Source organism: Scophthalmus maximus, chromosome 1, assembly GCF_022379125.1.
Source record: "Scophthalmus maximus strain ysfricsl-2021 chromosome 1, ASM2237912v1, whole genome shotgun sequence".
NCBI classification, from domain to species: Eukaryota; Metazoa; Chordata; class Actinopteri; order Pleuronectiformes; family Scophthalmidae; genus Scophthalmus; species Scophthalmus maximus.
In genome coordinates, this window is record NC_061515.1 from 31,399,900 (window position 1) to 31,425,389 (window position 25,490).

Sequence of the window (25,490 nt, forward strand, 5' to 3'; positions counted from 1 at the left end):
TGTCAAAGTTTGGGCCAAATCCCAGTGATTGAGCCAAAACGTCTGTTTGCTACATGACTACTTCACACAGCAACAAAATATTACTGCTGATCCATGTCGGCCATTTGTTTCAACTTCATGAAGTTGGATGAAAAACATGTCGAGGAAATAAAACTTTCAGTTCAAAAAAAATCTTTTATTTTTCATAGGAACAAAAATAAAAATCGAAGAGTAGAAAACCATAATTACATTTCACAGTTTCGATCATGCACTTACATAAAACAAAAAGAATTTTAATGAAGAATGTGATATGTTATTGTAAACAGGAAGACAGTTGCCCTCCGCTCCTCCGGGGGCGGCGCCTGCTCTCACTCCAGCTCCTTCAGGACGTCCGGGATGAGGTCCCGGGCGTCTCTCAGCTCGTCCTTCCACTCCTGAGGGACGACGGCGCCCGTGTACGCCCCCCCGGCCCCCAGCAGGGCGCCGAGCGCCGCCCCGCGGTTACAGTTCTCACCTGGAGGGGGACACACGAGAACGACACACAGGAAGTATCAGCTGTATCTGCTGTTGGTAAGCTGAAACTTTTACTTTGAAAGGGCTCGTGTACGAACCTCCACAGTTGGTGTTTGTCAGGATTCCTCCTCTGACGTCGTCGTGGAACTCATGGGCCAGGTAGAACAAGCTGGACAGAGCACCTGTCGGGCCACACGGGTCCACACAGGTGAGACTTTCACAATAAAATCATTATAGATCAAGATGTACGGACTTCCTTTGGGGTTCTCTCTGACCTTTGGTGTAGCAGGCCAGGCCGAGGTAGTTGACGGCGCTCTGATGAACCTTCAGTCGTTCCTCAGACGACACAGGAAACCTACAACACAGATATAAAAATATTTGAACTTTAATACTTTTTCCAACAGTCAAACTGTGGCGCCGAAAACTATCACTTATAGTCTTATCGTGAAATTCAGTTGACGTTGGCCAGTGTCCGACCTGGCTGCCTTGCGGCTGTAACTCTGGCAGGTGTCCCAGGCGTCCAGGCTCCTCAGGGCATGTTCGGCCTGCTGACGGACGCAGGCGCCCCCCAGCGTGGCGTGCAGCGCCCGGCCGTAGATGGACACGTACTCGGGCACCTTGGGGTGAGGATGCGTGAGCTTCACGAACTCCACGGCGGCGGAGACCTAAGGACAGACGTGGAGGTTTTTATCTCTGCGACGACGACCGGACCGAGTCTTTTACATCAAAGGCAAAAACTCACAGCCTGCTCCTCATTGGCCGAGGCCGACAGCAGGATGAAGGGGAGGATCATGGGAAGGCAGCCGATGGCGTCCAGTTGGCCGTCGGGGAACGAAGAACTTAACTTTAGTTTGGAGCGTTTTTCTGCAAACAACAGAACCTGTGGAACAGAGAGAACCCGGTGACCCAGAGGTCGAGTGGCGTTGACACCAGGCGTGACGAGGAGCGCTTGTTTTACCTGACGGGGCGAAGTCGGTCTGCTGTCCTGCCAGTCGGCAAAGAACGAGCGGTGGAAGGACTCGGCGTAGGTGTCATTGTGGCTGCCAGGCGTGGTCATGAACCGGACGTAGTCCGACATCACGGCGGCTCGAGCGTCCGGCCGAGACACGTCGGTGAAACCGCCGGCGACCAGCGAGCGAGCGGCTCGGAGGGAACAGACGGTGTTCAGTGTGTTGTCACCGGCCTGAAGACCTGGAGGGCACAAGGACAAATCCCTTCAAATCACTACACCCAGGAACTCCCCACGAGCTCGGCGCTGGCCGGGCGCTGGCCGGGGGCGCAGACCGGCGTTACCTTGGTGATAGTGGACCGAGCCTCTGGACGACTTCCACAGGTCCAGTTTGTGATGGAGGATGATGTGACCGACCACATCGGGCCGCTTGGCTCCGGACGCCCAGGCGCTGCGACCGCTACCGGCTGCAAAACAACGAAAGAACACACGTTGACTCAACGGTGAGCTCAGAGTGAGGATGTGAGGAACCGTGTGAGGAACCGTGTGAGGTCGTACCGGTGTTGGACAGACTAAGGATGCTCGACGGGTGTTTGTCTCCGGGACCCTTCAGTCCTGTGATCCAGCCTCCGAAGTCCCTCCGGATGTCCTGGACATCGTAGTACCAGTGGACCGGCATGGAGGCGGAGTCAGCCGCACACATGGCCCACAAGGCCTCACTCACTGCTCGCCGGACTGCAGACATGTCGCCTGAGGAGGAGGAGGGACGACGAACAACAACGGACCAATGAAAAGGAAGCGACGACTTCCTGAGGCCTCAAACTGAAGTGAGACGTTTGAGGACCTGTACATGTCGGTTCATGACAAACTTTTACTTGGGAATCAAAATGGCTGCCACTAAAAACACCTAAATTATTATGTCTTCATGATCTAGTGATATCTGGTGGCTAGGAGGAGGAATTACAACCAAATCATTGCATCTATAAATGCTGCAGGAAAGTGAAAAAGTTTGTTACTTTTTAACTGTCTGATTGTTTCAGTCTCTTTTTCTGCTGACTTTGATGACGTGTTCATCAATATGACGTCGTCATCATCTAATCGAAGAGAATATATCCAACAGAAATGTATTATTATTATTATTATATCAGAGCATATGTGTTGATGATCTAGTGACGTCTAGTGGCGACGAGGAAGAATTACAACCAAATGTATTTGTTTTGAATGCTGCAGAACAGTGGATCAGTAACTTGATCATAATCTGTCTTCTATCAGTTTTACATTTAGTGTAAATAGAAACAATATTTATATCGAGTGCTTCATAAAGAAACTCAATAAAAAAACTCATTGTTGAAGTTTCTGTCTGATGTCTTCACCTGGACACACACACACACACACGCACACGCCACCAGAACCACATGGTCGGTGTTATTGATGATTACCTGACGGACTCACCTGTCGTGGATCCGGTTGATCCGCAGCAGCTCGGTTCATCATCACAATAATTCACGGTTACATAAGTTCACAAGTTCATCGTTACAAAACTACCGGAAGTGACCGTGAACACCTTCACACTAAAACACAGTGACATCCGGTGAAAGTCTGTAGATGTTGATTTTATTAATTCACGTCTGTATTTTCCACGCGGTAATATAAATTATACATGTGTTTATGTTTTGACATTTCAAAGCGGGTACGGTGGTCGTCGTAGGTCAATTCAAAAGTAAAAATATATAGAAAATTCCCCCTGAGCTCGGACTCGCAGGCAGGTTTTGACCAGTGGATTTCATGTATTTAAAAAAGAGGAAAAGTGTTTAAACTATTGCGATATTTCTGTGTTTTTTCATTTATAGATTGGTTTATTAATGTAATACTTATTTTTATAGTAAAAATAAATAAATGATGCCTGCAAGACAAGATATAGAGCAGCCGTGTCCCATTAAACACTACGGTGGCCGTAAGGGACCAAGTCACCGCGAAAGCTTAAATCAGTTTTCTGCTGCTTGGACTGAGCGACGTCACTTCCACGTTAGTTCGTATTTAACTTAACGTATGAAACTTAACAAACGTTTAATTTTCTATAAGATGTTAAAATAATTATAAATTATTCTGCTGTGTATATGTTTCGCAAATTAGCCTTTAGCTTCAGCAGCTAGCTTGAAGCTCCGGTTCAGACCGACACGAAGTGAAATCTCGTTCTAATAATAATAATAATAATAAGTTCGTCAGTTCAGTTAGTTGGTGTCGCGAGCGGCTGGTGAACGGGTCTGCGCGTGAACTCGCTGTTTGTTCCAGCTCACTTGTTGTTAGCGCGCGTGCTAAGCTAGCAGAGTGCTAACAGGCTAACGTGACGTGATGGAGGAAGAAGAAGAAGAGTTGGACGATCAGGATGTTGGTGAGGAGAGACGATCTGCGTTGGTCTGATCCACATCAGAACCTGGTCTGATCCGGATCGACCTGGTCTGATGTGGACCAGCTGGTCTGTGTCGATGGAGTCCAGATGTCATTGGTCCAGACTACAGCTGCAACTAATCGATTATCTTCATCATCAATTACTCTGTTGATCATTGTCTCCATTAATCTTCAGTTATTTAAATATCGATGGTGTTTCTCAAACCTCAACATGATGTTCTGTCCAGATCTTCAGTTCACTGTCACAGAGGAGCAAAGGAACGTGAACATGTTCATATTTAAGAAGCTTTTCCTCATATAAACTCTGAGAACTGATTGATGGATTATGAAATAGTTGTTGATTAGTGTACGCATACAGACAGGTGAGAGTCCAACCCTCAGCTCTGTGGTGGAGGTGTAACAAGCACAAGGTGTGTGTGTTCCTCAGAGCGGGCCCAGACCTTCTGGTCCGAGGAGGACGTGGACCAGGTCTTCAGAAGGGTCGTGGTGTACCTGGACCACCTGAAGAGAGTCCTGAAGGACAACACGGCCTCGGACAGAGGTCAGACCTCTCTCTCTCTCTCCTTCTCTCCCTCTCTCCCTCCCTCCCTCTCTCCCTCTCTCCTTCTCTCCCTCCTTCACTCTCTCCCTCCCTCCCTCTCTCCCTCCTTCACTCTCTCTCCTTCTCTCCCTCTCTCCTTCTCTCCCTCCTTCACTCTCTCCCTCCCTCCCTCTCTCCCTCTCTCCTTCTCTCCCTCCCTCCCTCTCTCCCTCTCTCCTTCTCTCCCTCCTTCACTCTTTCACTCTTTCCCTCCCTCCCTCTCTCCTTCTCTCCCTCTCTCCCTCCTTCACTCTTTCACTCTCTCTCCCTCCCTCTCTCCTTCTCTCCCTCTCTCCCTCCTTCACTCTTTCACTCTCTCTCCCTCCCTCTCTCCTTCTCTCCCTCCTTCACTCTTTCTCTCTCCCTCTCTCCTTCTCTCCTTCTCTCCCTCCTTCACTCTCTCTCCTTCTCTCCTTCTCTCCCTCCTTCACTCTTTCTCTCTCCCTCTCTCCTTCTCTCCTTCTCTCCCTCCTTCACTCTCTCCCTCCTTCACTCTCTCTCCCTCTCTCCTTCTCTCCCTCCTTCACTCTCTCCCTCCTTCACTCCTTCTCTCCTTCTCTCCCTCCTTCACTCTCTCCCTCCTTCACTCTCTCTCCCTCTCTCCTTCTCTCCCTCCTTCACTCTCTCTCCCTCTCTCCTTCTCTCCCTCCTTCACTCTCTCTCCCTCCTTCACTCTCTCTCCCTCTCTCCTTCTCTCCCTCCTTCACTCTCTCTCCCTCTCTCCTTCTCTCCCTCCTTCACTCTCTCTCCCTCTCTCCTTCTCTCCCTCCTTCACTCTCTCCCTCCTTCACTCTCTCTCCCTCTCTCCTTCTCTCCCTCCTTCACTCTCTCCCTCCTTCACTCTCTCTCCCTCTCTCCTTCTCTCCCTCCTTCACTCTCTCCCTCCTTCACTCTCTCTCCCTCTCTCCTTCTCTCCCTCCTTCACTCTCTCTCCCTCTCTCCTTCTCTCCTTCTCTCCCTCTCTCCCTCTCCTTCTCTCCTCACTCTCTCCCTCCTTCACTCTCTCTCCCTCTCTCCTTCTCTCCTTCTCTCCCTCTCTCCCTCTCTCCTTCTCTCCCTCTCTCCTTCTCTCCCTCCTTCACTCTCTCTCCCTCTCTCCTTCTCTCCTTCTCTCCCTCCTTCACTCTCTCTCCCTCTCTCCTTCTCTCCCTCTCTCCCTCCTTCACTCTCTCTCCCTCTCTCCTTCTCTCCCTCCTTCACTCTCTCCCTCCTTCACTCCTTCTCTCCTTCACTCTCTCCCTCCTTCACTCTCTCTCCCTCTCTCCTTCTCTCCCTCCTTCACTCTCTCTCCCTCTCTCCTTCTCTCCCTCCTTCACTCCTTCTCTCCTTCACTCTCTCCCTCCTTCACTCTCTCTCCCTCTCTCCTTCTCTCCCTCCTTCACTCTCTCCCTCCTTCACTCTCTCTCCCTCTCTCCTTCTCTCCCTCCTTCACTCTCTCTCCCTCTCTCCTTCTCTCCCTCCTTCACTCCTTCTCTCCTTCACTCTCTCCCTCCTTCACTCTCTCTCCCTCTCTCCTTCTCTCCCTCCTTCACTCTCTCTCCCTTTCCTTCTCTCCTTCTCTACCTCCTTCACTCTCTCCCTCCTTCACTCTCTCCCTCCTTCACTCTCTCTCCCTCTCTCCTTCTCTCCTTCTCTCCCTCTCTCCCTCTCTCCTTCTCTCCCTCTCTCCTTCTCTCCCTCCTTCACTCTCTCTCCCTCTCTCCTTCTCTCCCTCTCTCCCTCTCTCCTTCTCTCCCTCTCTCCTTCTCTCCCTCCTTCACTCTCTCTCCCTCTCTCCTTCTCTCCTTCTCTCCCTCTCTCCCTCTCCTTCTCTCCTCACTCTCTCCCTCCTTCACTCTCTCTCCCTCTCTCCTTCTCTCCTTCTCTCCCTCTCTCCCTCTCTCCTTCTCTCCCTCTCTCCTTCTCTCCCTCCTTCACTCTCTCTCCCTCTCTCCTTCTCTCCTTCTCTCCCTCCTTCACTCTCTCTCCCTCTCTCCTTCTCTCCCTCTCTCCCTCCTTCACTCTCTCTCCCTCTCTCCTTCTCTCCCTCCTTCACTCTCTCCCTCCTTCACTCCTTCTCTCCTTCACTCTCTCCCTCCTTCACTCTCTCTCCTTCTCTCCCTCTCTCCCTCCTTCACTCTCTCTCCCTCTCTCCTTCTCTCCCTCCTTCACTCTCTCCCTCCTTCACTCCTTCTCTCCTTCACTCTCTCCCTCCTTCACTCTCTCTCCCTCTCCTTCTCTACCTCCTTCACTCTCTCCCTCCTTCACTCTCTCCCTCCTTCACTCTCTCTCCCTCTCTCCTTCTCTCATTCTCTCCCTCCTGCACTCTCTCTCCCTCTCCTTCTCTCCCTCCTTCACTCTCTCCCTCCTTCACTCTCTCTCCCTCTCTCCTTCTCTCCTTCTCTCCCTCCTTCACTCTCCTCTACACAGACTACAAACTCCTCTCAAGGGCTTTATCAAATAGACTCAAAAACATTCTGGAAATAGTTGTACACTCGGACCAAACTTATTGCATTCCTGACAGAACAATTATGGACAATATTTTTCTTATGCGTGATGTAATTGATTTATGTAAATATCATAATTTAAGTGTTGGCATTGTTTCTTTAGATCAAGAGAAAGCTTTTGATAGGGTTGATCACTCATATTTGTTTTCTGCACTGAAGGCGTTTGGTGTTGGTGATGGGTTTCTGGCTTGGGTTGGTGTATTGTACCGTGATGCACAATGTTTGGTGAAGATGGGGGCAGGGCTGAGTCGGCCAATCCCAGTAAAGCGAGGTATCAGGCAGGGCTGTCCTCTCTCAGGTCAGCTGTACAGTCTCGCTATTGAGCCACTACTGTGTATGTTGAGGAAGCGACTCAGTGGTCTCACAGTGCCTGGGTCACTCGGACTCGACCAGGATTTTCCGTCTCTTTCGGTCTACGCAGACGATGTGAACATCCTGGTTTCCAACCAGCAGGATGTTCAGAATGTGCAGGACACCCTGTCGTTGTATGAACGAGCGTCGTCTGCACGGGTCAACTGGGCCAAAAGTGAAGCCTTGTGGGTAGGACAGGGGAGGGATCAGGTGATGCCTAGTCTGCCTGGGGGGCTTGAGTGGGGGCAGGAGGGGTTGAAAGTGTTAGGAGTGTTTTTGGGCTCAGAGGGTTTTCAAAAGAAGAACTGGGTGGGAGTGAAGGAGAAAGTGTGTGCTCGGTTGTCTAAATGGAAATGGTTGCTACCCCAGCTGTCCTATAGGGGAAGAGCTCTGGTGGTCAATAACTTGGTTGCCTCGACCCTTTGGCACAAACTTATTGCCCTGACGCCACCGAGAGGCCTGATAGAGGAAGTTCAGAGATCCATCGTGGACTTTTTCTGGTCAGGTAAACACTGGATCCGAGCAGCTGCCCTCTACCTGCCTGTGGCTGAAGGAGGACAGGGACTAATAAACATCCAGGCAAGGATCGCATCATTTAGATTACAGTCAGCACAAAAACTACTTTTCAACTGTGTCCCGAGGTGGTGCGACACAGCCCGACTGCTGCTGAGGAGAGCTGGACGTTTGGGCTATGACAAGCACCTCTTCCTCCTACAACTTGGGGACGTGGACCTGACTGGGCTGACGCCGTTCTACTCGTCTGTGCTGGAGGCATGGCAGATTTTCCAGGTTACACGCAACGTCAACGAGACTCCGGGCCTGTGGGTGTTTGAAGAACCGTTGTTCTTCAGCAACTTCCTCAGGACCCGGACGCTGCAGTCTGCCAGCCTCCGAGCCAACCTCAGAGGAGCTGGATGTACCAAACTAGGCCATCTGATGAGGATGACGGCGGCGTCAGTCAACAGACTGAGGGAGACCAGCAACATCACCTCTGCCAGGCTGGTCCACAGAGTGGTGGAGGAAGTCTGTGCTGCTCTGCCACCATCCTTGAGAGCACTGGCTGAAGACCGCACCCTGTGTGACCAGTGGAGTGAGGGGTGTGAGTACAGGTTCCCTTCCCTGTCCATCACCCCGGCTGTGGGGGAGTGGCAGGAGGGGGGAAACCAGCTGCTGTCCTTCACAACCCCTCACCTGGTCACATTTCAGGAGGCAGGGAAGAAGAACCTCTATCAGGCCTGTGTAAAGACCTTGACCCTGAACTCTCTGGCAGGGATAGAAGAGTCGAGGTGGGCTGAGTTTTTCGGCCCAGACATTTCCCCGAAAGGCAGCTGGCGGTCCCTGTACAAGCTGCCCGTTGAGAAGCGGACAGCAGACCTCCAGTGGAGGATTGTGCATGGGGCGATAGCTACGAACAGATACAGAGCACACCTTGATCCGGAGCTAGGGGAGGGCTGTATCTTCTGTTCACACTCTGAGACATTGGTTCACCTGTTTGTTCAGTGTCCTCGCCTGTTGCCAGTGTTTGATTTGTTGAAGGTGTGGTTCCAAGGGCTTGGGGGGGTTTTTTCCTTTTCGTTATTTATTTTTGGCCCAAAATACTGTGCCAAGAAAAAGACTGTGCACACTCTTTTAAACTTTTTATCTGGTTCTGCAAAATTGGCCATATGGCTGACATGAAGGAACCGGGCCCAGAACGTGGGTAGTGTGGAACCCATGGTTTCTGAAAGGGTTACTGAAAGCCAGACTGCGGGTGGAACACACCTACTTTGCGATGATGGGTGATGTGCTGGCCTTCAGCCGGATGTGGGCTGTTGGGGGAGCTTTGTGCTCTGTGGGGGAGGGAGGGGAGTTATTTGTTAATTTTTGAAATTTGTCCTTTTTGCTGTTTACCCTCAAAATGTTGAGGTCACAATCATTTAATTTGTTTGTTTAATGTCTCAATAAAGGGCCTTTGAAACCAAACCTCCTTCACTCCTTCTCTCCTTCACTCTCTCCCTCCTTTACTCCTTCTCTCCTTCACTCTCTCCCTCCTTTACTCCTTCTCTCCTTCTCTCCTTCACTGTCTCCCATCTTCACTCCTTCTCTCCTTTACTCCTTCTCTCCTTCTCTCCTTCACTCTCTCCCTCCTTTACTCCTTCTCTCCTTCACTGTCTCCCATCTTCACTCCTTCTCTTCTTTACTCCTTCTCTCCTTCACTGTGCTGAACCTGCTCTGAGCGTCATGTCCCGATGTGACACAGAACTGGTCCAGGCCCTGAAGCTGCTGGAGGTTCTGGACCTGTGTCCTCCGGACTCGGCTCAGGACACAACCGTGGTGCAGGTGGTCATCGGTGCAGGTGAACTCAGGCTTTTATTCTGAAACTCTGCTGTGACGACTGGGACGTCAGGGTGTGTGATGTCATTGTGTTTGTTTACCTGCACAGGTGAGCTGCTGCCAGCTGACCCCCCCCCCCACAGCCCCACCTCCTCCTCATGCTCCCCCCCACCCCCCTCTAATGGGCTGTCCAGCTCCACAGCGCCTCCTGCTGTCAGAGAGGAGCTCCTGCCTCCACTGGAGTACCAACCACACGCCTGCTGCAAGGTTCTTATACACTGATCCTCTTTATATATATATATATATATATATATATACATATATACATACATATACACATCTATAGCAGCAGTTTATTAAACAACGTGTGTATGTGGATCTTTCAGACCTGCCTGTCCAGTTTACCCAGAATGCCTCAGTACTCTCCACTGTTCTGGGGACAGAACCCTCTGAAGGTTCCGCTGCTCTGCGGCTTTAAGAGGCTTATGTCACCCCTGAGGGGGGCGGAGCCTGTGGTCTCAGAGGGCGTAGTCTACAAAGCTCCTTGTGGTCAGAGCCTCCATAAACTCGACGACGTGATGCGTTTCCTGTTGGCGACGGAGAGCTACGACGTGCTGCAGGTCGACTTCTTCACCTTCAACCCCTCTGTTCAGCTGGACCCCCCCGTGGCGCCGGGCCCCCGGCGTCCGGAGCTGGACCTGAGTCGTGGCGTGGAGCCCACGCCGGTGGAGCTGTGCACCGGGGACGGCGGCACCCGGCCCGCCGACTTCCGCTACAGGAGGGACCGCTGGCCGCACGGCTGCTTCCTGAGCCGCGGCTCCTCGCTGTTCAGCTCCTGCTGCGACTGCGTCGACGGCTGCACCGACGCTCAGCGCTGCGCCTGCGTCGCCACAACCAGAGGAGGGCGCCGCTACAGCCACCACCGGCTGACTGAGCCCGTCGCCACCGGGTCAGAACACGTCACTGAGCTTTCAGTCACATGATCACATGATGAGGTCCACATGCTGACTGTGTGTGTGTGTGTGTGTGCGTGTGTGTGTGTGTGTGTGTGTCAGGCTGTATGAGTGTGGTCCGTGGTGCGGGTGCGACCGGGCTCGTTGTCAGAACCGTCTGGTCCAGAGAGGGATCCGAGTTCGGCTCCAGGTCTTCCAGACCGACGACCGCGGCTGGGGCGTCCGTTGCCGTGATGACCTGGACCGCGGCACGTTTGTGTGCATCTACGCAGGTGAGACGACAGCATCGACACGTCAGAGCATCAGAACCAGAACTGGAGGTGGTGTGAAGTGATGTCTGGTGATTGACAGGTGTGATCTTGAAGCGGGTCCAGGCGCTGCTCGAGCCTTCGCCGCCGAAGCTGACGCGCTGCGACCTCCCGTCAGACGACGAGGTGGAGGTCGTCACCGAGTGGCTGGCCCCGCCCGTCCTGGAGGGGCGGAGCAACCTGCTGGAGAGTCCGCCCCCACCCACGTCCCCGCCCACTTCCCCCCCCCTGCACGTCCCGGTGATCCAGAGGCCGCTGGACGCCAACGCCGCCGCCTCCTCGTCCTCCACACCGCAGGTCAGAGACTCAACCACACGTCACGTCTCTTCATCATCAGAATGAAAACCACTCACTCCTGTTTTCTGTCGTCAGGTTCTGACGTCGCTGTCGGGGGCAACCGAGCCGCCGCTGTCGCCTTCAGGTGCAACTCCGACTTTTACACCCTGGAGGATTTATCGTTGTGATATTGTGAAATGTTGAACATCACTTTGTTCTTTTCTGTTGAATTATTTTCTTCTGATGAAGTTTCCTCCAAATGAAAACTTAATTCCAATGATCTGATTCGTTGTTTTGCTGAAGGTGAGCTGATTGAACGCCGTCCGTCAGGTGACAATGTGCCATCTGTCGGGGTGAACGGTTTCGTGATGAATAAGAGGGGTGTGAAGAGAGAGGCGGCGGCAGAGTCAGTTTGTGTCCTGGACGCCAGCAGGGAGGGAAACGTGAGCCGCTTCATCAACGTGAGAAAATTTACTTCACTTGTTTCTGTACGAAGGTGATGTTGTTTTATTTTGAAAGAGCTGAGGTGTGACGTGACTTCCTGTCTGTGACCACAGCACAGCTGTGATCCCAACCTGTTCGTCCAGAGCGTCTTCACCGACTCGCACGATGACGCCTTCCCCGTCGTCGCCTTCTTCACCAGCAGGTGAGAAAGACGAGGACCAGTTGTGTATTGTTGTTCTCCATGGTCGATTGTGATGATGATGATGATGATGATGATGATGATGATGTTGTTCTGTGTCTGCGAGCAGGACGGTGAAGGCCGGCACCGAGCTCACCTGGGATTACTCTGCCCACGCATGTGCGGCCTCCTCGATTCAGAAACAGGAAGTGACCTGTCTCTGCGGTAGCGACGGTTGCCGGGGTCGATTCGCCGTCAACGAGAACATGTGTGACGTCTGTGAGGTCAAAGGTCAAGGAGCAGTCGAGGCCCAGTGATGTCTTGATCCAGGTTCTGACGAATCAACGACACAAACATTTGTTCTTCCATTGTTCTGTCACAACACGTTGATTCTGTGTGAGATTTTTCAAAATAAAATAACTTTTTTAATAGATACTCCGACTACTTTATTTTGAAAGGTCATGATGTGTGTTTTAACAAGGTTCATTTCTTTCAGTGTATTTCACTTTGTCACAAATGGGACTAATGTTTTTAAGTCAGAGCTGCTCGTCTTTGAAGCTTTTAGTTTGAAATGTCAGAGGGGAGCTTCCTGTTGGGATCAACAGTCCGAATCCAGCCCAGCTTTTATTTTGAAGTTAGTCGGATGTCAGGCTTTTATTTGGACAGGGCAGACCGGATCTCCGCGTGTTGTTTATCCTCCTCCTCCGCGCCGTGTCACCGACTGTCCGCCTGACCGAGGCCGACGATGAGTGCTGTTCCCCGGCCTGTGAGTGCGGTCCTCCTCGGCCTGCTCTGGTTCTCCGTGTCCGGCTCCTGCTCCTTCCGGGTCCGGATCCCGCCTCACGAGCAGGTGGCCCGGGTCGCCCGCTTCATCGCCCACCAGTGCGACTGGGCCTCTGTGGCCACCGTGTCCTCCCGCCCGCCGGTGGTCGGGCAGCCGTTCTCCAACACGCTGTCGGTGAGCGACGGGCCGCGGGGCTCCGGCAGCGGGTCGCCCTACCTGTACCTGACCCGCATGGAGGCGTCGGTGCAGGACCTGCAGGTGAGGAGCAGTGATCAGAACCACATGATCCTAGTGTGGAAGAAACAGGAACCACACATACATTGGACTGACTGTTATAGACTCAGTGAAAAAATGAAATATGTTTGTGGTGTTTATTATCGTACACTGAACTGATCTATATGAATCATATAATAGTTTCATATAAATGTATTTTTGTTTTGCACTGTGTATTAATATTTCTGTTTTTTAATTATATAATATAGTCATACGTTTTTGTTTCATATTCATGTTGTATTTTAAAATAATTATTTAATGTATCTACTGTCTCATCTATAATAATAACAATAATAATATCATAATATTTATTTTCGTCTCAGGCACAGTTGAATAAAAATAATTTGTAAGAAGTTATGAAAAAGTTGATTCATGTAAAGGCAGGGTTTCCACCATGACACAGCAGTTTATTTTTTATCACAGTGACTCAGCAGTTTGTCGTGTCACATGTTGTTGTCGTGTCACATGTCACGTTGTCGTCGTGTCACGTGACGGAGCTCTGAACATGTGACATGTTTATGAGTCTCTGTACAGTAATTAAAACTGATATTCTCTGAATAGTTATTATTGTGAACCAGTGTAGTGAGGGTCATGTATGACACATGTATGACACCGGCGTGTGCCCCTGCAGGTGAACCCCGCAGCGTCTCTGTCCATGACCTTGGCTCAGACAGATTACTGTCGTCAGCAGGGCTTCGACCCTCAGAGTCCGCTGTGCGCCCGCCTCATCCTGTCCGGCTCCGTGCTCCAGGTACTGATGCTCACATCACCCCCAAACACACACACACTTCCTGTCCCCACCCCACCTCACTTCCTGTCCCGCTGCTCCACAGGTGAACGGGACGGAGGCGGAGTTTGCTAAGAAGTCTCTGTTCAGTCGACACCCGGAGATGATTGATTGGCCTACGGATCACGACTGGTTCTTCGCCAAGTTCAACATCACACAGGTACGAGTACTGCAAATACTACTACTACTTACTAGTACTACAACTACTACTAAATTGTTCTACTACCTTTACTGCTACTACTACTTTACTGCTACTAATGCTACAAATACTAACACAACTACTGCTATTTACTACTACAGTACTACAATAGTACTACAAGAGTAGTGTAGTAGTACTCTGTCTGACCCCCCCCCCCCCCCCCCCCCGTGTTCCAGGTGTAGGTGTTGGATTACTTTCTGTGTAGTAGTACTGTGTAGTAGTACTCTGTCTGACCCCCCCTCTGTTCCAGGTGTGGGTGTTGGATTACTTTCTGTGTAGTAGTACTGTGTAGTAGTACTGTGTAGTAGTACTCTGTCTGACCCCCCCTGTGTTCCAGGTCTGGGTGTTGGATTACTTTCTGTGTAGTAGTACTGTGTAGTAGTACTCTGTCTGACCCCCCCTGTGTTCCAGGTCCGGGTGTTGGATTACTTTCTGTGTGTAGTACTGTGTAGTAGTACTCTGTCTGACCCCCCCTGTGTTCCAGGTGTGGGTGTTGGATTACTTTCTGTGTAGTAGTACTGTGTGTAGTACTGTGTAGTAGTACTCTGTCTGACCCCCCCTGTGTTCCAGGTGTGGGTGTTGGATTACTTTCTGTGTAGTAGTACTGTGTGTAGTACTGTGTAGTAGTACTTTGTCTGACCCCCCCTGTGTTCCAGGTGTGGGTGTTGGATTACTTTCTGTGTAGTAGTACTGTGTGTAGTACTGTGTAGTAGTACTCTGTCTGACCCCCCCTGTGTTCCAGGTGTGGGTGTTGGATTACTTTCTGTGTAGTAGTACTGTGTGTAGTACTGTGTAGTAGTACTCTGTCTGACCCCCCCTGTGTTCCAGGTGTGGGTGTTGGATTACTTTCTGTGTAGTAGTACTGTGTGTAGTACTGTGTAGTAGTACTCTGTCTGACCCCCCCTGTGTTCCAGGTGTGGGTGTTGGATTACTTTCTGTGTGTAGTACTGTGTAGTAGTACTCTGTCTGCCCCCCCCTGTGTTCCAGGTGTGGGTGTTGGATTACTTTCTGTGTAATAGTACTGTGTGTAGTACTGTGTAGTAGTACTTTGTCTGACCCCCCCCCCCCTGTGTTCCAGGTGTGGGTGTTGGATTACTTTGGAGGCCTGAAGTCCGTCTCTCCAGATGAATATTTCCAGGTGTCACCGTTCAGGAAGCATCACTGACGTCACCGTCTCCATAGCGACAGTGAACAGATCTGAACTCGTCTTCCTCAGCAGCTCTTCGGAGGTTTTAGTTTAATAATCATATATATATAAATGTATATTTTCTGTGTGAGATGAGTGCAGTGATGCTGTCTGACCACTGTCTGGAGCCGTCGTGCTGATCATCATCTCTCTTAGATTCTAAATATGACCAACGATAAAACATCATAATTCATAATATACTCAAGTATATAATGACACATCTTCTTTCATCTTGTGTCGTGGCCATTTAAATAAACTTTTTTTTCTACATGTGATGGAATAGGGTGGGGTATCTAGAAGGGGGCGTGGTTTAGCTTGGTAAGGGGGGGCAACTCCTCAACAAGGCGGCCGTCATAGATGAGGGTGGAGCTTATCTCCAAACAGGGGTGTGGTTTATTCTCAGGGAGGGACGGGGTTTATCTGATCGTCGGCGGTGGGTGGGGTTTAAGTTTGTCATTATTGCTTTGCTCCTAAAGTAGTTTATTTTTATTTTCGGACGACTATGTTTTTCCTCTTAAAGAGAATATTTTGCCTTAATGATTATAACTTTATAACTTTGCTGTGAAATTCTATTTTTCTGTTTGAAAGGAAAAATAACTGATGACTTGTATAAATAAAGTTTTGTGTTAAAGAAGAGAGACGCCTCCATTTTGTGTTTATTGAGGTTTGAACTTCATACGACACAAACTGAAACATCTTCATGTGTTTTACATATTTTCATCTTTTAAATGTTTTGATTTGTTGAATTTCTTTTTCCATCTGAACAAAGACTGTTCAAGTGTGTGGGAGAGAAACATGACGCGCATGTGTGTCACCTGGCAGAGCAGCTCCTCACCACTTCCTGCTCCACTCAGACAGCAGACGACACAAGACGACGGCGTCTGCTCGGTGTCACGTCGTTGAAGCGAGCGGAGACATGAAGTCGTGGACGTTTGGTCTGATGGTCGTCGCCTCAACGTTTCCCACTGCAGGTGAGAGTCAGTGAACACACCACTCACCTTCACCGACACTTTGACTTTCAGGATGCCTGATGGGTGACAGACATAGAACAGGAAGTGATGCGTCTGCTCAGGGTTTGTTTTAGAGATAATCACTAAATGATCTGGTGTTGAACCGTCCACTCACCTGCAGCGTCTCCATGGATACGTCCATCGATCCATCGAGACGTCGATCCATCGATCCGTCAGCTGCATCGATCAGAAACCAGAGATGAAGAATGAGGAGCGGAGCCGCTTCTCTCTGGCGGCCATGTTGGAGCCTCAGTCACTTTTCTTTATTATGAATCAAAAACAAAATAATTTGATTACCACTTATAACTAGTTCACCAATAAACTTCTGATGTGTGATATGAATATGAATAATCGTGTTATTGGAGGTTTCTGATGAGTTCTTCTGGAAACAAAGACTTAATTATTTGTACTTTTACCATCTGAAGGAAACAACTGAGGGTTATTCTCCTTCACTTCAGTTGGGAAATATGAAAACAATCATATTTTCTTTGTAACTTCATTAATGTTACATGATGTTATCGGCTGCGTTGACTGACAGTTTGTTTACGACCAGTTGTTCTGTCGTGTCTCGTTGTTTCATCACTTCACAAGTTTAGTTATTGATTTATTCATCTGTTATTAATCTATAATCACTTTAACATGAACATAATGATTATTTTTAACACTGTAAAACTGACAAAAGTTTAATTTGGATTTGAGGTCATCGATGAAACTCCTTGGTCTGCATGTCACACACACACACGCACACTCTCACTTCCTGCTCTCATCAGACCACACGCAGCGTGCGAGTCTCGGGGCCTGATGTGGCCTGAAGATACAGGCGTTGCCATGGAGTCGAAGAGCGGGTCGTCGATTTGTCTTAGAGATATTTTCTACTGAAGCTGGTGTCTGTCAGAGGAGGAGGAGGAGGGAGGGTCTCTTACCTCACAGTCAGTGTTGAAGGGGAGTCCACATACTTTTGGCCACATGGAAACTTCGGCAGCTGAATGTTGAAACGGGTCGAGACGAGAGGATCTGACCTGTTTGAACGCTCACTGAGGTTTCCTGAGACACACACACACACACTGAACCACACGAGAACACACCACCTGCGCTCCGCAGCAGCAGCTGAGGAAACGTGCGACTCAGTCGCTGAATTTCAAAGATTCAACAGAAAAAAGGAGCTCGCAGTGAGGAAAGTCAGCGACCAATCAGATCACAGCTGCAGTCATGTGACCGTGGTGTCGGATGTATTGTACTCACTGTGTGTGTGCGCGTCCGGTGTCTGACCTCTGACCCCTGACCTCCAGAGGCCATGGCGCTGTACGACCCCAAGCTGTGCTTCCTGCTGGACGGCTTCCTGGTCGTGTACGGCCTCGTCATCACCGGCATGTTCATCAAGGAGAAGGTGAGTGATGCAGACTTCATCTGAGCTCAAACAGAACTCGCGTTCCCTGACTGACCTGAACGTCGCTCTGCAGTTCTTTAGGACCAAGGGGAAGTTGGTGGAGGACGCCCTCTACACCGTGAGTCACCGCGCTCCACTTCCTGTTTCATCTCTGTGTCATTATTAATATATTAGAATCATAACGTGTGCGTTGTGTTCAGGATCTGAAAGGTTCTGACGGCGGCGGCGGTTACCAGCCGCTGGTCCGAGATGCCGAGAGAGGACGAGTGAGTCGACCCAACTTTATTAACACGCCGACACCAGACAAACATTCCTCTGTTCTCCAGTTGTTCTCCTCAGAACCTTCGCGGTCCGACATCAGGCTCCTTAGTTTGTCTGGGTTCTGTCAGGAACCTTGAGGAATCCTGTTTTGAGATTTCCTCTACAATCTGCTGAGTCTTTTTAGGGTTCTCGCTCTTTCAGGAACCTTTAAGAACCTGAAGTGAATCACAAGAACCTTAAATAAACCTGACCAACTCTGAAAGAAACTTTGATTTCATTTAAATAACCCCCAGAGAACCTTGAAAGAACCCTGACATGTTCCCTGTTGAAACCCACAAGACCCCAAAACAGTTCATTAGAACATTTCAGGGCCTCGTTTATTAGGTTCTATTACTCTGAGGTACTTGAAGGAACCACTGTGAACTCCAGAGAACACAGAGAGAACCCTGAAGCCCCGCCCACAAGAACCACGACACACTGGTGGTAAAAGAATAGAGAACATTTAGAGAACTCCATGAGAAGAACCCTCAGAGACTCAGATCAGGTAGAAGATGATGTTTGGGTTCTTCAGGTCAGATCTCGACAGAACCTTCACCAGGTAACACTTAGTTTCTTTTAGAACCACATTGATTCAGACTGTTCTTGTCTGTTCTTACAGAACCGCTGGACGCACGACGAATCCCCCTACTCGGTGACTACAAACATGATTCATAAAGAACATTATGACTGAACTGTATGTTTATATATGTATCATATTAATAACATACATGTTTCATATTTCATGTCCAGGACCTGAGCAAACGGACAGACGGAGACTACAAGGAGCTTCCTATCAAACGAGAGGTCGTGCTTCAGTCATATTCTTCATCACAATAATTATTCTTATGTTGATTTGAACCACAGGAATATAACAGTGCTATAATTATTATGATCGTGTCATCACTCACAATCACTTATTATATTTGATTAACTTGTTGTGTTAAAGTAATAGAAGTAAATGAATTATGTATTCAATTTCATCAATGTTTTTATTTACTTTATTTCATTTTCATCACTTTTTGTGGTTTGACTCTTTTTTCTTCTGCAGCGTCAGAAAAAGAACGAGCAGGTTTATCAGGTGAGTGACTCGCTCTGTAAAACATGAACAGATTGACTGATGTATTGATTGACTGATTGACTGACTGACTGACTGACTGATTGACGGCGTTCCTCAGGGTCTGAGCTCGGCCACCAGAGACACCTACGACTCTCTCCAGATGCAGCCGCTTCCTGCTCGCTAACTCCGCCTCCTGTCAATCATCATGTGATCATGTTTCGATATGACCCCTGCAGGCCTCCGTATGTTAGGCTGCCATTTTATTGTGAATTTAAAAATATGTTTAGAAGCTTTGCGTTTCCTTTTTTTTCTTCTTCTTCTTTCTGAGCTTTGTTTTTAATAATTTACTTCAAATCCACTTGTGTTTGTTTATTATCCGTGTTTGATTAATCTGGATTTAGATTTTTGATAATTTGATGTTTTCCTGAGAATTTGTCTGATTAACAAACAGTTTGTTATGATTGTTTCTGTTTAAAACGTTTTGCTGATGATTAAAAAAATGTTTCATATTAAAGTCTCAGCTCCGCCCCCTGGTGGACACAAACAAAACCACCTTAATTTGATTCATTCCATAACAAACATGTACATGTCATGTTTAATATGTGATATCCTACACATCACAAATTCTCATTAATAATAATGTGACTCATATTTAAACGAGATGATCATTAAAAGTAAATTTGAATGGATCATCTATGTGCTGTAGAAGATTTTAATCTAATTTATTAAATTAAATATAAATTTATTTCACGGTTTACAAAATAAAGTCTAATCTTACTAAATATTATGATAGTTATCCTTCATTTTTGCCTTACAAGTGATTGAAATCCTCAATATCAATATACAATAACCACTTATTCAATTAATATGATGAGACTTTTACTACTGAAGTCTTTTAAACCGCGCAGCAGAAAAAAAAAATTGAAAATACCGGAAGTAATGATTCCTTAGCGTCCTGTTATAGTTTTCTTTTGAAAAGAATGAGCGGAAGTTGTGTGTTTTCTCTGGCGGCTAGCTTGACGGTCCCTAGCAGCTGGTTAGCATCGATGCTAAGCGGCTAACCGACTCCGAGTCTCTGCCGTCGGTCGCGATGGAAACATGAGCTCGACGTCACAGGTGAACAACGTCATTAGTCTGACAATTGTTCTCTTCAACGCTCCGACTCGTCATTAGCCAGTTCGCTAACAGGCGCGTTGCCGCAACAATCAGCGACATCCGCGGTCCACTCCAGCCCCCGCCCCCCCCTCCCCTCCCGCACGGTTTCACCGCAAACCCCCGCAGTTTGACAGAAGTCCGATGGAGACGAACGCGCCGAAGAGACGAGACAGTAAGAAGTCGCTGCGCGTGAAGGTCATCAGCCTCGGGAACGCCGAGGTGGGGAAGGTGAGAGTCCGCCGGCTGAACGAGACCGAACCTCCGTCAAGTGAGGTCCGGTTCCAGGACACCCGGGAGCCCGGGAGCCCGGACACCCGGGCTCACTCGACAACACCGAGAGATATGAAATCAAATCTGACTTTAATAATTCACCGCGAGGCGCTGTGGTTGTCAGGGTCACGTTGTGTTGTTGATTGTGACGCCAGACTCCGTTTACAAATCAACAACTTTTATTCGTATCAGCTTATTGCACCTGATTATTATGGAACACAGCTTCAACACATTCTTGTTCAGGAAGTTCAGCTCCATCTGTGAACATCGGCCATTATTGAATCTTATTGAATTTATTCTTTATGATATTATCACGATGAAGTCACGTTTTCCCCCCCAGAGCTGCATCATCAAACGATACTGTGAGAAGAGGTTCGTCCCCAAGTACCTGGCGACGATCGGCATCGACTACGGGGTCACCAAGTGAGCTCACACACCTGTATTGCTACACCTGTACTACTGCACCTGTACTGCTACACCTGTACTGCTGCACCTGTACTACTGCACCTGTACTGCTACACCTGTACTACTGCACCTGTACTACTGCACCTGTACTGCTACACCTGTACTACTGCACCTGTACTGCTACACCTGTACTGCTGCACCTGTACTACTGCACCTGTACTACTGCACCTGTACTGCTACACCTGTACTGCTGCACCTGTACTACTGCGACTGTACTGCTACACCTGTACTGCGACTGTACTGCTACACCTGTACTGCTGCACCTGTACTACTGCACCTGTACTGCTACACCTGTACTACTGCACCTGTACTGCTACACCTGTACTACTGCACCTGTACTGCTACACCTGTACTACTGCACCTGTACTGCTACACCTGTACTACTGCACCTGTACTACAGCACCTGTACTACAGCACCTGTAATGCTTCACCTGTACTGCTGCACCTGTACTGCTGCACCTGTACTACAGCACCTGTGCTGCTGCACCTGTACTGCTGCACCTGTACTGCTGCATCTGTACTACTGCACCTGTACTGCTACACCTGTACTACAGCACCTGTACTGCTACACCTGTACTACAGCACCTGTACTACAGCACCTGTACTGGTGCACCTGTACTACAGCACCTGTACTACAGCACCTGTACTACAGCACCTGTACTGCTGCATCTGTACTGGTGCATCTGTACTGCTGCACCTGTACTACAGCCCCTGTACTGCTGCACCTGTACTACAGCACCTGTACTGCTGCATCTGTACTGCTGCATCTGTACTGGTGCATCTGTACTGGTGCATCCGTACTACTGCACCTGTACTACTGCACCTGTACAACACCTGTACTACACCTGTACTTCATCTGTTCCCTGTGTGTTTCCCGTGTGTGTTCAGAGTTCAGGTCCGCGACAGAGAAATCAAAGTGAACATCTTCGACATGGCCGGACATCCCTTCTTCTACGAAGTGAGTGTGAAGCACTTCAAGCCAATGACATCATCACAGTCGAATGACGTTGTGTATTAACAGAGCTGTAATGTGTGAGAGCTGCCAGCAGGTGGAGTCACCCCCTGTTTGTGTCGTCTGTCAGGTGCGTAACGAGTTCTATAAGGACAGTCAGGGGGTCCTGCTTGTGTACGACGTCGGCCTGCGGGACAGCTTCGACGCCCTCGACAGCTGGCTCGGCGAAATGAAACAGGAAATGGGCTCCCAGGCCAACATGGACAGCATCGTGTTCATCGTCTGTGCCAACAAGGTCGGACCCGTCGACTGTCGGGGGGGGGGGGGGGCAGGGGGCGGGGCCAAACGTGCTGTTGTTGTGACCACGGTGACTCTCCTGCAGGTGGACCTGACGAAGCGACGGGTGGTGGACGAGGGCGAGGGTCGACTGTGGGCGGAGTCACGAGGGTTTCACTACTTCGAGACGTCGGCTCAGAGCGGCGAGGGAATCAACGAGATGTTCCAGGTTCACGACGAGGACTCACACTGTTGTCACGTCTCTCTGAGAATGTATCACTGTGTATTTCACACTGTGTGTGTGTGTGTGTGTGTCCACGCAGGCCTTCTTCTCGTCCATCACCGACATGTGTGAAAATGGCGGGAAGCGTCCGGTGGCTGAGGTCAGCGTGGGCTTCACCAAGGAGCAAGCCGACACCATCCGACGCATCCGCAACAGCAAAGACTCATGGGACATGTTGGGCGTGAAACCCGGCGCCACGCGGTGAGTTCACGGCCTCGGGTCGAACATCAGGCCGTCGTTAGTTTAACCTTTATTCTTTCCTCGCTGCTCTGTCGTTGGTGCGTCTCACTTTGGTTCCTGCCTCTTTGTTTCCAGGGAGGAAGTGAACAAGGCGTACAGGAAGCTGGCCGTGCTGCTGCACCCGGACAAGTGCGTCGCCCCCGGCAGCGAAGACGCCTTCAAGGCCGTGGTGAACGCTCGCACGTCGCTGTTGAAGAACATTAAATAACGTACAGACACAAACTGTCCACGGACGATTCACCAACTCACGCTCCGCACAACAAACTGTTTATTTATTTATTTATCTATTATTTATTTATCACGTGTGAAGCTCATGTGCCATGTTGTTGACAACGTCTGGTTGATGACCAGGTTTTGTTTGTGTGTGTGTGTGTGTGTGTGTGTGTGTGTGTGTGTGTGTGTGTGTGTGTGTGTGTGTGTGTGTGTGTGTGTGTGTGTGTGTGTGTGTGTGTGTGTGTGTGTGTGTGTGTGTGTGTGTGTGTGTGTGTGTGTGTGTGTGTGTGTGTGTGTGTGTGTGTGTGTCTCACAGTGAAACGTTTGTTGATCATCTGCGAATTATTGAAACAAATCCAGTCCGTAAAGTAACAAACAACAGTTTTTTATTAATTATTACTTTTATTCTGAATTAATTCACATTTCACAGCCTTTAAAATGCTGAAGCTACATACTTGTTAGCATGAAGCTACATACTCGCTAGCATGAAGCTACATACTCGCTAGCATGAAGCTACATACTCGTTAGCATGAAGCTACATACTCGTCAGCATGAAGCTACATACTCGTTATTATGAAGCTACATATGTGTTATGATGAAGCTACATACTCGTTAGCATGAAGCTACATATGCGTTATGATGAAGCCACATACCCGTTAGCATGAAGCCACATACGCGTTAGCATGAAGCTACATACGCGTTATTAGGAAGCTACATACGCGTTATGATGAAGCTACATACGCGATATGATGAAGCTACATACTCGTTAGCATGAAGCTACATACTCGTTATTATGAAGCTACATACTCGTTAGCATGAAGCTACATACGCGTTATGATGAAGCTACATACTCATTAGCATGACGCACATCCACACTTTCTAAAGCCTGTTGCCAAATCATTGACGCATGTTAAATATAGAAAATGAACTTTTGTATTCGTCACGTGGTCGAACCTGTCAAGTCCTCACAAACATCCGCACACACCACGACCTGGCGCCACCTCCTGGTGACGCCGGGTCGCTGCAACCAAGAGAAGAGACCGTGTCCGGGTCTCGAACTCCCGACTTCACTGGTTCATTAGTGAGGGAACCAGTCGTCTGATGTTTACTGGGGGGCGGAGTCAGCTTCATAAAGTGTCCATAAGATTTATAATGATTTAAATCTTCCACTTGTGTCACCACACAACAACCTGTTCCCTGACTAACTGGTGCCTTCTGTCTGCATATATTATTATTTTTATTAATATTAACATCTATTCTATCTGCCCTCGTATTCACATCATTTACTTCAAAATCATCACTTACAAACTGTAAAAGTGATCCAGACTCGTTCCTGCTCTCAGATATTAACTCATGTTCCCTCATTTATTCAAGATATTGAAGATGTTCTGTTCAAATTCATAATGTGACCCCGAACAAGTTGTACATAAAACAAAGACTGAAAAAACGTTTTCCTCAAACGACCTTCTGTCAATCAAAAAGTCACTGTCAATATTCAGCCGTTTGGCTCTTTTGCCTCGAGTAAAAATCATATCACATGACGACGTCTTTACCTGAACGAGAGCATTTCCATGGCGACGGTGAGTGTTGGTTTACTGATCATGTTTCATACTGTAAATAAGTGACGCAGCATGGATACGTCATCATATCTGTTTTTATCTACATGTCATATCTATATGCGATCAAACCTGTGGATGCACAGGATGAATAAATGTCTGAGCTCCTACTTGTCGCTTGAATGTGATTTTTTAAAATTTAAAACCATGACAACAGAACATGCTGCATTTTGCATTAAAGACATGAAAGATAATCTTCCAAAACAGAAATGAAAAACAGTAAAACCATGACATTAGAACCATAATAACACAAACTGAATTAATAACTAATACCAATAAATTAACTTAATAATACATTCAAACAGAAAACCATGAAAATAGAAATGTTATGAAAAACATCTCAACTTAAAGCTGTTTCATTTTTAATATGCCAAAGACATTGTAATATAATATTATAGTAAATTTGTGTTTATTAAATTGCAGAAAGAAATTGAGCAAGGTTAGACACTGAGTATGTTTGTGTGTGTCACAGCGTGTTAGTGTGTGTGTGCGTGTTCGTGTGTGTGTATTCGTGTGTTTGTGTGTTCGTGTGTGACTGCGTGTTCGTGTGTGTGTTCGTGTGTGTGTGCGTGTTCGTGTGTGTTTGTGTGTTCGTGTGTCACTGCGTGTTCGTGTGTGTGTGCGTGTTTGTGTGTTCGTGTGTCACTGCATGTTCGTGTGTGTGTTCGTGTGTTTGTGTGTGTTCGTGTGTCACTGTGTGTTGACCTATGTTCAAGGTCGACGTCAGCGGCTGTGACTTTATAAACTCTCCTGGTGAGTGAAGCTGGAGTCAGACATGTGACCTGGCTGGCGTTCTGCCACGTTCCCATCATGCACCTGGACACAGGTAGTCTGTCGTGTAACCTGTTTCAGGTCCGCTCGGGATTTACACTCCGACGTCTGCGTCTGATTATCTGAGTCCTGAAACCTGGACCTGGACCGGGTCAACGGCACAACTGGGCCAACAGCCAACAGCCCACAGCCCAGCTCGTCCACTCACCGGCCCGTGACGTTGTTTGGCAGCAAGACAATCTGATCAACTGTGAACGTCCAGAACTGAAGGTATGATCCGACTCACGTCTGTGACCTCAGTCATCGCCCTCCGGTGACCCTTCTTTGTCTAACCCTAACCCAGACTGCAGGGGGCGGGGCTTCTGACCTGTACTGCAGCCAGACACCAGGGGGCGGGGCTTCCGACCTGTACTGCAGCCAGACACCAGGGGGCGGGGCTTCTGACCCCCCGCCCCCAGCCTGCGCAGGAAACAGCTGTTGTGGGTCAGACACATCATTGACCGTCACAACCTGTTCAACCTGAGGCT

General features: G+C 48.8%; 5 protein-coding genes and 1 long non-coding RNA gene across 11 annotated transcripts; 4 read left to right on the forward strand and 2 right to left on the reverse strand.

Annotated features, from left to right (window-relative positions):
* Positions 1 to 154: 154 nt before the first annotated feature.
* LOC118312381 lies at positions 155 to 3,138 on the reverse strand. 4 transcript variants are annotated; one of them, XM_035636945.2, is made up of 9 exons: positions 2,881 to 3,128; positions 2,000 to 2,191; positions 1,786 to 1,908; positions 1,451 to 1,683; positions 1,235 to 1,372; positions 970 to 1,157; positions 768 to 847; positions 591 to 674; positions 155 to 493 (listed from the first exon to the last, which is right to left on the reverse strand). In XM_035636945.2, exons 1-9 carry the CDS (start codon positions 2,933 to 2,935, stop codon positions 348 to 350), a joined length of 1,239 nt encoding a protein of 412 aa, XP_035492838.1. In that variant the 5' UTR covers positions 2,936 to 3,128; the 3' UTR covers positions 155 to 347. The 4 variants fall into 4 exon arrangements, with proteins under 4 accessions (XP_035492838.1, XP_035492813.1, XP_035492818.1 ...); XM_035636920.2 differs by having other exon boundaries at positions 1,235 to 1,683; positions 2,881 to 3,138; XM_035636925.2 differs by having other exon boundaries at positions 1,235 to 1,683; positions 2,894 to 3,133.
* On the forward strand, positions 568 to 12,174 carry setdb2 (SET domain bifurcated histone lysine methyltransferase 2). Of its 2 annotated transcripts, none has more exons than XM_035636909.2 (11): positions 568 to 700; positions 4,278 to 4,391; positions 9,507 to 9,602; positions 9,690 to 9,847; positions 9,967 to 10,529; positions 10,636 to 10,805; positions 10,885 to 11,138; positions 11,214 to 11,262; positions 11,421 to 11,578; positions 11,675 to 11,763; positions 11,870 to 12,174. In XM_035636909.2, exons 1-11 carry the CDS (start codon positions 643 to 645, stop codon positions 12,054 to 12,056), a joined length of 1,896 nt encoding a protein of 631 aa, XP_035492802.2. In that variant the 5' UTR covers positions 568 to 642; the 3' UTR covers positions 12,057 to 12,174. The 2 variants fall into 2 exon arrangements, with proteins under 2 accessions (XP_035492802.2, XP_047189178.1); XM_047333222.1 differs by lacking the exon at positions 568 to 700 and adding an exon at positions 3,396 to 3,833.
* Positions 12,175 to 12,395: 221 nt separating this feature from the next.
* creg1 (cellular repressor of E1A-stimulated genes 1) lies at positions 12,396 to 15,604 on the forward strand. Of its 2 annotated transcripts, none has more exons than XM_035637020.2 (4): positions 12,396 to 12,781; positions 13,428 to 13,547; positions 13,630 to 13,743; positions 14,033 to 14,118. In XM_035637020.2, exons 1-4 carry the CDS (start codon positions 12,485 to 12,487, stop codon positions 14,072 to 14,074), a joined length of 573 nt encoding a protein of 190 aa, XP_035492913.1. In that variant the 5' UTR covers positions 12,396 to 12,484; the 3' UTR covers positions 14,075 to 14,118. The 2 variants fall into 2 exon arrangements, with proteins under 2 accessions (XP_035492913.1, XP_035492904.1); XM_035637011.1 differs by lacking the exon at positions 14,033 to 14,118 and adding an exon at positions 14,861 to 15,604 and having other exon boundaries at positions 12,401 to 12,781.
* Positions 15,206 to 17,438, reverse strand: LOC118312446. Its single transcript, XR_004794222.2, has 3 exons — positions 16,902 to 17,438; positions 16,094 to 16,239; positions 15,206 to 15,995 (listed from the first exon to the last, which is right to left on the reverse strand). It is a non-coding gene; the product is annotated as an uncharacterized LOC118312446 (long non-coding RNA).
* LOC118312438 (T-cell surface glycoprotein CD3 zeta chain) lies at positions 15,748 to 19,274 on the forward strand. The gene is made up of 8 exons (XM_035637033.2): positions 15,748 to 15,939; positions 17,268 to 17,365; positions 17,439 to 17,483; positions 17,566 to 17,631; positions 18,285 to 18,317; positions 18,416 to 18,469; positions 18,714 to 18,743; positions 18,841 to 19,274. Exons 1-8 carry the CDS (start codon positions 15,885 to 15,887, stop codon positions 18,904 to 18,906), a joined length of 447 nt encoding a protein of 148 aa, XP_035492926.1. The 5' UTR covers positions 15,748 to 15,884; the 3' UTR covers positions 18,907 to 19,274.
* Positions 19,275 to 19,708: 434 nt separating this feature from the next.
* On the forward strand, positions 19,709 to 24,302 carry dnajc27 (DnaJ (Hsp40) homolog, subfamily C, member 27). The gene is made up of 7 exons (XM_035636971.2): positions 19,709 to 20,105; positions 20,488 to 20,570; positions 21,501 to 21,570; positions 21,695 to 21,859; positions 21,947 to 22,069; positions 22,164 to 22,324; positions 22,439 to 24,302. Exons 1-7 carry the CDS (start codon positions 20,019 to 20,021, stop codon positions 22,569 to 22,571), a joined length of 822 nt encoding a protein of 273 aa, XP_035492864.1. The 5' UTR covers positions 19,709 to 20,018; the 3' UTR covers positions 22,572 to 24,302.
* The last annotated feature ends 1,188 nt before the right edge of the window (positions 24,303 to 25,490 follow it).